Source organism: Crassostrea angulata, chromosome 5 (assembly GCF_025612915.1).
Source record: "Crassostrea angulata isolate pt1a10 chromosome 5, ASM2561291v2, whole genome shotgun sequence".
Lineage (NCBI taxonomy): Eukaryota > Metazoa > Mollusca > Bivalvia > Ostreida > Ostreidae > Magallana > Magallana angulata.
Window position 1 is genome coordinate 55045227 of NC_069115.1, and position 11255 is coordinate 55056481.

At 32.2% G+C, this 11255-nt stretch overlaps 1 protein-coding gene across 1 annotated transcript; it reads right to left on the minus strand.

The window, feature by feature from the left end:
• Nucleotides 1-305: 305 nt before the first annotated feature.
• On the minus strand, nt 306-10726 carry LOC128183331 (uncharacterized). Its single transcript, XM_052852299.1, has 4 exons — nt 10353-10726; nt 5020-5041; nt 4493-4696; nt 306-1980 (listed from the first exon to the last, which is right to left on the minus strand). The coding sequence occupies exons 1-4, from the start codon at nt 10689-10691 to the stop codon at nt 1760-1762; spliced, it is 786 nt and encodes a 261-aa protein (XP_052708259.1). The 5' UTR covers nt 10692-10726; the 3' UTR covers nt 306-1759.
• Nucleotides 10727-11255: the final 529 nt, after the last annotated feature.

An 11255-nucleotide genomic window follows, 5' to 3' on the forward strand; every position in this document is an offset into this window, starting at 1 on the left:
ACTTTGGAAATATTAGCGAACAAAACGTACACATGTTTATTTGTAATTTGTCTGATCATTTCGACCTTTATTTAAAGCGATGTCAAAGTCGTAATACAACCATACCCGTCTCGTCGTCAGGGGTGAAATTTAACATGAGGCGAAATAATGCAGTACCTTTTAAAGTCGTTTGTTTTGTTAGCAAATTTTGTACGTATTTTTCTTCATTGAAATTTGGCATAAATGACGGGTAAAACTACTGCAATGTCTATTATTACATCGTTTAAAAGCGTGCATAAAATTTGATATAAAATCGGACCAAGCAGCTTTAACGAAAGACCTTTATAGCCACCCGAGTGTATCAATAAACTATTAACCTTTCAAATACTAAAAAATAATAACATGATTAACTCGGGAAAAAAGATTTGTTTCACAAAATCAAGCATAAAAGCATGTTTAAAGAGTTCACAAAAACTTTTACCTGACTAAAAATTAAAGAGAAACAACCCAGCAGAATGTGTGTCAACTTCGTAGATAATAATGCAGCATATTTTCATAAATTATTCAATGCCGTCATATAAATTCTTCAGGACACAAAGGCCATTTCCTCACCAGTATAAACAAGATATCTGTGAGCCAATGCTCACTAGTAATACCACCGCTCTGATGTGAATATGCGAACTAAGCAAAGTCGATATTTAACAGGAAGTTGGAATCTAATATGTACAAAATAGATCCCACAATATGTATGTTAAAATTTCAAACATCTGCAATAAATAGTAGCAGCAAAATCTTAGACGATAATTTGTTTGAAAATTAAGGCTAAAAAACAAAATTTAGGCTTTAAAAAAAACCAAAGTCGTCATTTAACAGGAAGTTTACGGTACAAAAATATATCCAACTATAGGGCTTGTTTTGATAAATAGTGTGCTAAAATTTAAAGCATCTGCAGTTGCCGAGAAATCTTTGACGAAAATTTGTTTGAAATTAAGGTTTAAAAGGCGTCATTTATCAGGAAGTTAACATCCAATTGGTGAAAAAATATACCAAAAATATGTACCACAATACAGCATACCTAAACAAAAAGTATGTTAAAATTTCAAGAATCTGTAATTAATAGTTGCAGCAAAATTTTAGACGATAATTTGTTTGAAAATTTAGGCTTAAAATAAATAAAGTCATATAACAGAAAGTTGACGTAAAATTAGAGAAAAAAAATCCACGATATGGCATGCCTAAACAAAAAGTGTATTAAAAATTCAAGCATCTACAATTTATAGTTGCTGAGAAAAATGCAACAGAAATATTTGCTAAGAACAGACAAACAGACAGAAGGACAAACAAACAAGGATAAAACAGTATACCTCCCTCTCCTTTGGAGCGAAGTTATAAAAAAATCCCGAAGCGATATTCTTTCAAAGTTTGTCTTGTTAAAAATTTAGTTTAATAAAAACTTTCATATAGAATTATTCAACAATTTGCCTTTATTACGACAGTGACCATATCAATATACAAAACAAAAGTTAAAAAAAGCTGATAGATATGTTTCAAGAGCAATAGCAAATTCTGTAGAAATAATTAATAATAAATACATGTTTAAACAAAAAAAAAAGCTTGTGCATTTGTACTTCAAAATGTACAATTAAATCAATACTCATGTTTTCCTTTTTTCGCTAACTATCTTTAATATAATACACATAAAATTATTCATCGAAATCAACACGTGCTTTGTTTTTAGAAAGTGCCATAACATGTATATAACCACATGGACTTAAACATTTCATTGTTTGAAGTCGCCGATGACCTGGACCTCACAAACGTGGAAAATATCCATCTCTCCTGGTTGACTGAGGATTTTCAGCAGAACGTATGTACCCAGAGAACCGGAAGCACAATATACCACTATCTGATCCCCCTCACTTGCTGGTCCTTTGAAGAATCCACACGAGTTTTCCTGTTCATTGTCTCCAACGTTAACCTGAAGATCATGCAGTCTAAACCCTGTCAAGAACAAATTATTATACAAATTATTATAGAAGACTGATTACAGTTCCCAGACAAAGAAGATTAATTTGTGAAACACATGTGAAACACATGATTTTATTCATCAGTTACAAAATGATTACTCTAATGCCACTAAAACCAAAAACAAGTATGTACAAAGCATTCCCCTGCTTTGGAAGATAACCAATATGGCAAAATGAAAGAGGACTATATATCATAATTCAATATCAACATTAAGTGTATATTTTCCTTTATGTTTGGATTGGAAATATGTGAAGATCCTTTTTCTATAACAAACCAACCTGATCATGGAATAAGAGCACATGTAAACGTCATCACGTGTTCAAATAGAATTGTTATTGGTTGGTTTTGTTTGCTTTGAAAATATCTAAATGTAAATATAATATGCAAAGGGTTTGAACACAAGTTCTAACAACTTACAAGGTTCTCACCCTAGTACTGAAATTATATGTAACGTTCAATTTTACATAAACAATTTGATATTTACTTATGAAAAATGATCGTGAAATCATATCTATTTGTTTATAAAAAAGACTTTTCTTGACAAAGTATCAGTCAACTTACTAGGTTCTCACATTAGTTCTGAAATTATATGTAACGTTCAAACTTACATAAACAATTTGGTATGTGCTTATGAAAAATGATCGTATTCAATTAATTATATTTTATATCTTCGTATGACGCTCGCAATAAGCCAGGCGTTGCCACAGTATATCACACAGGATCACAAGACACACAACAACAACATTTGAAAAGGGTTAACAGCCGCTGTGGCAATAGCCAGGCAAACTATTGTAAATCTGTTTACCTAACACACTTTCTAGAATATAGTTCTAACAACATAGGATCAGCTGGATAAAACCTTGCATAGGACTGCAACATTCACCGCACCAAGAACGTTACAGGTTGCAATGGGCCATGAAGAAGACGATTTAACGTCAAAATTGAACATACATGTCTATATGGTTTTTGTATGTAAATCATCATGAAAGGGAATATTTAAAGCGCCGTATTCATTTTGTCTGCACGGCCTGGTTTGTTATAAGACAGTCTGAGACGAAACATTCAGTGCTTAAATATACATGTAGGACTGCAATATGTTTGTGATTTACCTGTGTGTGGTTTGTACACAGGGGCCAAGCCTGTTGAACATAAATTTCAATGTAACCATAAAGAAAGAAAGGGGTCGAACACTGACCTAGATAAAAAAAACTACCAGCTCGCTTCAAAAGCCTAAAAAATCAATTAATTTTTATAACATTCGCAATATGCAAATAGTTTTCGGAAAAGTGATGTCTGAGATACACTCATGCCGAAATTTAAGTTGATGGGTCTTAAAAAGCGGAGAGATATACGTCATTATTCTCTCGAATTTATTTTTAATCGGACATTTATCGGTCCAGGGCTCACGATGGGATTTTGCCTATGACAACAACAGTATTTCAATAAGTCGAGAAACATTTGCACTAGTCTTTTAAAATCTCACATCAAACGCACGCTACTTACATCATCAAATTCCGATAAAATGCCTTAAGTACTCTCCAAACAGAACTTTTATTCTGCAGCCACATCAACTTCTTATAAAGCCAGCCATTGTGATAGCTAATGTTTAACTCAGTTTCTTTGGTTAATATTGCTGATGGTACAATCAGAATCAGTCTTTCTCGAAGACGTTAAAATGGCTTGCCTTGTCATAAGTCAATGTGGTTGCAGAATAAAAGTTCAGCATGGAGAGTATTTAAGGAATTTGATCGGAGTTTTTGTACCTAAGTAGCGTGCCTTGATGTGAGATTTTAAAAGATGAGTGAGAATGTTTCTTTGTTTGTTGAGATACTGTTGTTGTCATAGGCTAAAACCCATTGGGATCCGGAGCCCTAGACCGGTAAATGTCCGAGTAAAAATAAACTGGCGACGTCGAGAGAATAATGATGCATATCTCCGCTTTTTAAAGACCCATCAACTTGAAATTCGGCATAAGTGTATCACAGACATCACTTTTTTAAATACTAAATGCATCTTGCAAATGTTTTAAAAATTAGTTGATTTTAGGCTCTTGAAGCGAGCTGGTTTTTTTTTCATCTGGGTCAGAGTTCCACTCCTTTCTTTCTTTATAGTTACATTGAAATTAATGTTAAAACGGTCTTGACCCCTGTGGGTTTGTATACATGTAAGACTGCAATATGTTTGTGATTTACCTGTGTGTGGTTTATATACATGTAAGACTGCAATATGTTTGTGATTTACCTGTGTGTGGTGTAGTTGGTTGTTATTTCAATGCTTTCATGTTTCCACTTTCAAGCTAAAAAAATGTCAGTTTTATGAAATGTTTTGAGATACATTTTTAACCAGGGCTGGTTCTGAGTGGTACCAAGTCAAACGAAATGTATCCCGTATAAATGTTATCAACTTTTTTTTCAAATCAATAGTATTCGTCGTGTTCTGTTTTCTCAAACCCTAAAAGGAACAAATAATTTGTATATAACTTTACCATAAGAATCCTGTCTGTTGAATATAGTAACCTTTATAACGTCATATTTGGCTTGTAGGTCTATCCTAAGCCACGGTTCGAATTCTTCTTGAGAATGCGCAGTTAAAAGACCTGAGGTACAATTGATGACGTTGTCCACAGCGTTAGAAGCTTTCTGAGTGGGGTAGAATATTGTACTCAAAATAGTAGGCTTTGATACCGCAACTGTAAATACATACATAATTATCAAAGACTGATATCATTTAAACCTCATTAGCTTATCACTTGCCAAAGCACGCTATTAAAATTGATATATAACAAAAATTAAAGGTTAAAAAAGCAATTTAACAAATCTAAAACATAAATTGTAATAAATTGTGATTGTCAGGTCATGAAAAATAATTATAGTTCGCAGAGATTTTTCTCTGAATGAAAAGCCTATACTGAATTATAGTTTTATTATAAAATAGCTTAAACATAAAATGATTGGGGCACAAGGATTATATTTATTCAAAATCTACAACAAATGAAACATTGATTTTTCTTACTGTTTATGGTCTCCTCTTCTTCCTGAAAGAGAAAATATAGTAAATGAATATTATACTTCCTGCTTGAATTACCACTGAAACTTATTATTACTAAATCAATGTCGTATTGCCAGATTTTAAAATCCGCGAAGGATGCTTCTCGCGATTTACACGGATATTAATTCCTCGCATTTATATATATATATATATATATATATATATATATATATATATATATATATATATATATATATATATATATACATATATATATATATATATATATATATATATATATATATATATATATATATATATATATATATATATATATATATATATAGTTTACAGGTTGTTCAAACTCATCCAGAAATTACACACGTAAAAACCAAGTTGTCTTGAACATTGTCACGTGTTTTATAATTGCTGCTTTAAAATAGTTACAGTGGGATTGACACACTAAGAAAAGAATCTAAATTTGAAGTTATTCAATGTCGTTAGTGAGGAAAATGCATTTGTTGAGTTCATTTTCATAAATGTAAAGTCCTTGAAGACTTCAGGTTCACTCATAGGCCTTTGGGCTACAATATATGTCAGGCTGCAGTATTTGCATTCCCCTGCGCTTCCAAGGCTATGAAGTGGAAAGTAAACTCAATATTTATGTGTTGGCACAACGCTTAATTATCTTTTGATTTATTTACTTTTAAAAAAAAGTCCGTCCTCATGGATCAGTCGGTAGCGAAAACAGATTCCTCGGCTTTGAAGTCGAGATCGATACTTGCATGATAGGTGAGGTATAACCAAGGTATGTAATCAATTTTAATAATGAATAGAGTACAAGCGAACCCTTGGATACCTGGAGATATCCATCTTTGATACTCAATTTGATTACCGAAAGGATATTCAAATAAACATTTTCAATAAATGCATTTGACTGTAGAAGGTTGTGTTGATAAATTCGCTGCTAGCAGACAAATTTATGGAAAAGGATAGAAAGAAATAGTACAGCACACTGCAAAAATTCATCAATGGGCATTTGAGTTACCGGTCTTTAACCCATGAGTTTTCTTGTGTGACATTGGTATTTTTGTTTATACTGGGTAGGGCACATTTTAGGTTGTTTGAATACCCCTTAAGCATGAAAACTTTAACGACACGACAGCTTTTCACATTTCTGACTAACATTGATCTCGACCGTTTAAGCATCCTGAAAAGTCAGTTATTTCAGTACAAGTTGCTCTCTATGCTTAGTTATATTCATATTTTTTATTTTCTGCAAAATCAAAAATTTAAGGGGCAGTACTAGTTTTTCTTAGCAGTGGAAACGAAATCATTTCTCTTTCAAAGAAATGCACAAATACTTGAGAGACAGAAAACATCAATGAAGGATTTGTGCATGCAAATATCACGGCTTTCGAAGAATAGCAAAAACAGAGTGCTAGGCGCACGCGTCCATAGTTTCTAAACTTGCGTATAGTCAAATCGCCTACTGATTTTTTTAAATGCATTTTAAATGCACATTTAAGCTATTTGGTCGATTGTTAAACGAAAAAAACCCTACTCTTTGGGTGAAAAAAAACCCCCCAATTTAAACTTTAACAATATGGTGTAAAGACCTAATACATGTAATTATAAAACAGAACAAAATACATTAATGCAACGATAAGAATGTATAATTAAAACAAGCGACCCACAGGCCTTGAAGGTCATTTGTCTACCACGACCCTAAGATTGACATATCAGAAAATCCCATGCTTGCATTTTAAGCTTCATTTTGAAGTCTTAACCGTAATCTTAGACTCATCTAACTGTTACCGCGCTTTTATTATTTTATGTTTCAAAAACCTTTATTCACAAAAATAAGGGCTGGGTGGATTCAAGTGTCGAATAAATCTCTGAATATCTATACCTAAGCTCCAGGGGAAAAAAAGTATGAACTTTTATTAATAAGAGACATGCAACCTTTTACTTTATTTACAGTCTCATTTATAATGCACGCTACATGCCTGGAGCTTATTTTTACAAGTAAACAATGCATCTAGTATTACGGTGCTGCTATCATGAAAGTTGACAAGGATAGGGTTGATTAGACGCAGAATACACAATACATGATAGAAACACTGACGGTTAATACTATCCTATCCGATCGAGTTTGAATTTTAGAGTGATTTTGCGAAGCGAAAATTCATTATTCATCAATGAATTTACAATGTCAATTTAATCCGTTTTACAAGTTAAAAATAAAAAAAGATATTATTAATGTGTTATATTTTAAAACAAAACAGTGCAGAAAGTGATGCGCGCAAGTCGACGGTATATGTTTGTCAATTCTCACGTAAGTATGTAGTTACTGTGAGCATTCAATTACTACTTAGTCTACATCATAGATTTCTTAACTTTATTTAATGTCTACAACAGGTTAAAAACTGAACTGAATTTAAAGACGAACAATTCGGCTAATAAATAGATAAAAATGTTAACAAGAAACATACCTTATCTGTGTGTACTTTTATACGTTTCATATATTACCTCGATGCCGGATAAAAGGGGCGTATATTTCTGTCCAATATTAATTTGAACAGATAAAATCTATAAATATTTGCTACCTATACATGCGTAGGAATTCATTATTGAAAAAACTCCGAATGGTTTAACTAAAAATGCAATCTTTTAATAATTCCTAATAATTCCCAAAGAAATTATAATTCCAGACCTTGTTTAAACATCGCCTAAACAATCGACCGATTATCGATAATTTTACTCGGTGATTACATGTATGTGATAAGAAAAATAATTTGTTAAATATATGTGTTTAAACAATAGTTTACTAAATACATCAAAGCTGTTTATCTGATGTTGATACATAAACCTTAAAAAAGATAAATCTGAAGGCTTACTACGTTTTTTTTTACTTTGTTGATTATAATCCGAGTACAATTTGATTTTTACTGTTGTAAATGTTAATAATTAAGTTATCTTGTTCTAAGAATTTTTTTGTTTTAATTAGTTATTTTGAGTACTACATTAACTGGTAAAATCATATTTTTCTCAAATTTCGTTTTATTTAACTTTTACTTCTTTTTTTTTTCGATGACATAAGATATGATAGGATAGCATATAACTAATTTGCAGAAAATGATGCAGGATAAGAATATTATAGGAGAGGGTAAGCGATGTTTTATCAACTTCTTTGATAGCTGCTCTGAAAATAAAACAATTTTTAAAATAGAGCATTTAACATTGTTACAAGTTAAAATTGTTATTATATATGACACAAAGCAATTACTGTGAGTAAAAATGCATGTCCAATATATGGCCATATTTATCAACCCCCCCCCCCCTAAAAAAAGAAATTAAGCCTGAAAATATGCACCATGGCCAGGGCAGAGAATTTCACAACATAGTATCAGGACAATACGAAGATAACAACAATGCATGCCTTTATCTTCAAAGACAGTAATAGCAAAGAACGAAACATTACATCAATTCACTTTCATTATGTGCCATATTAGCCCCACCCTAGTGCTTAAACTCCTGTCCCATGGACCATGAATTCCTCATTTTAACTACACGATTTCATTGACATCACGAGCATGCAGTTAGTTTTTCTCAAATAGGTGTGGGAGTTAAGAAGAGGATTTAAAAAAAGATTTAATAGATTTCCCCTAAATTGCTATATTCGCCCCGCCCTAGGGCCTGAACCCTTCTCCCAGGGATCATGAATTTCACAATTTTTGGACTGGGCTTCGTGGGCACCATAACCATGCATTTAGTTTTTCACAAATATGTATGAAGGTAAGGAGGAGGATTTTTAAAAGTTAATACAGTAACTTTTTTCCTTATATGGCCATATTGGCACCACTCTGGGGTCTGAAATTCTGTCCAAGGGGCCATGAACTTCAAAATTTTGGTAGAGGGCTTTATGGACATTTTAACCATGCATTTAATTCGTTTTCCAACATGTGTAAGAATAGAGAAGAAGATCTTTTAAAAATTGGCCTACTTGCATATTTGGTCCCGCCTATGAGGGTCCTTGGGTGACAAAGGCATTAATTTCATAACTCAGAGTTCTCTTACCATAGAAATGCTTTCGACAAAATGGTAACTATTTGGCTAGTAGTTTTTAAGAAATAATAAAACGTAAAATTGTTAACCTGCGATGCACGACGACGGACGAACAACAATTGCAATAGGTTACCTGAGTGCCTCAGGTGATATGAAAATTCTTATTATGATTAAAAAGCATATTATTTTATGTGAAATTTTAGGATTGATAAACAACAGCTACGGTATGCACCTCTACGAGAAATTTCGGTTGACAAGCCATTAAAGGGGACTGGTCACGGTTTTGGTCAAATTCGACTTTTATGTTTTTATTATTTACAATGCTTTAGAACTGCATTTCTAATGATCAAATAAAATTTGAGAGTCATTCGTAGAGTTATAAGCAAGAAACAGGGCTCACAATTTTTTGTCATGTAAACAAGGCTCGTGCCCTGTTTTGTTAACATAGGTTCATTATACCAGTAACATTTTTTTAACAAGCTTATTTCTCTATCTTTTTTATTTATTTTAAGCAAAGATAAACAGTTTCTAACGTTTAACGTTCGTTTTAGGTTTGAAACTGATATTTTTTCCTAACGTTCAAAATGTAAACAAACGCTTTGTTTACATAGCGAAGAATTTCAAGCTCTGTAACTCGCTTATAACTCAACAAATGACACTCAAATTTCGGTTGCCTATTAAAAATGCCTTTCTGAAGCATTGTAAATATAAAAGTCGGAAACAAACACTTTTGACCAAAATCGTGACCATGCCCCCTTAAGCTACAGTTCCTCTTATAATACAAGTTTCTATACATGACACACAAAAATATGCGCTAGGTTTGACTGATTACTTTATTTTCTTAATTACGTGTATTTTCATTCTGTATAAACTCTTAATCCAATTAAATTTTTCAGACCATTGACTATAAATATTGTCGCTTAACTTGCCTCATCTTAACATCTGCAGTTAAATGTCTGGAGAAAATTTTAGTAATTATTCAATAATTTTATTGAAATCATTAGAAAGATTAATAAGTCTAAACTGAGCGCGATTTTTAATAAGCCGTAAATTGCTATTTTTTCTTAATCTAATAAACTGTAGCTCTATAACGTGTCCATCCGAATTTTCCTTTTGACTACAAACCTTGATGAAAGAAAATAGAAATGAAAATAATCTAAGGATTGATATTTGTATAATATTTAAATAAATGTCAAAACATCAAATTAGTTGGCATTTATTTTGTTTAATTTGTACATAACCTTTAACAAAATAGGTAGAGGAAATTACGAAAAATTATATCAACAAACCATTTCGAAATATCTACAGGTGGTCATGTTGTTTGTAAGTCCTGCTTTCTCTCCTATTTTCATCCATTCACAACACGCCCGACATCTATACAGGTCCTCCCTGATTCGACAAACCTCCATTCCAATACACCGTCTATCTCCCCGGCAAAACTCAGTGCATTCCCTCAAAGCAGCAGGAAAACTACCTCCGTCACCGGAAAGCAAAGGTTTGTAAGCACTCGTTAGTGACCCAAATGATTTTAATCTAAATTGTCGCTGGTAATACGGCTTATTTAGTTCCGCTTTTGACATTGAAAGAAAGATTATTAAAAATAGGAAGGATGACAATGTTTTTCTCATAGTGGAATAGATCTTTAGATTGAGCCCATCTAGTATGTTTGAAATCATTCGCAGTCGTACTTCGACAGAAAACCAAGTAATTTTTTTCCATAAAAAATCGGACTTGATGTTGTTACAAATAATTCATGCGCAAATTAGCTAGATCTCTAATTACAACTTTGTAGAAAACCGATTTATTGACTTAAACATGAAAAACACATTAACGGAAAAATTACGAACTCCTAATACCCAGAGTGTTGAATAAAAAGAAAATTAAGTTATCCTTTGTTGTAATTTTCAAAGATGTAAATACTTTGAAATTATTACGTGTTTGTGCTTAAGCGATAGCAAATATTGAGTGTTTTATGAACTGAATATTGATTGGCAATTTATCATCACTGTTGGATACAATTGAATCTGATCCAGTAGCAATATAGAATTAAATGAGGTAGACAAAAATCCATGAAATTCTTTATCTGACCAAAAAAACAGCATCTAATGGGTACATAACATATAATAGAATCAATTACAAGTTTACTTAATTGGAACTCGTTTGGAATCAAAATAAAATGAAAGGTTTTCCTC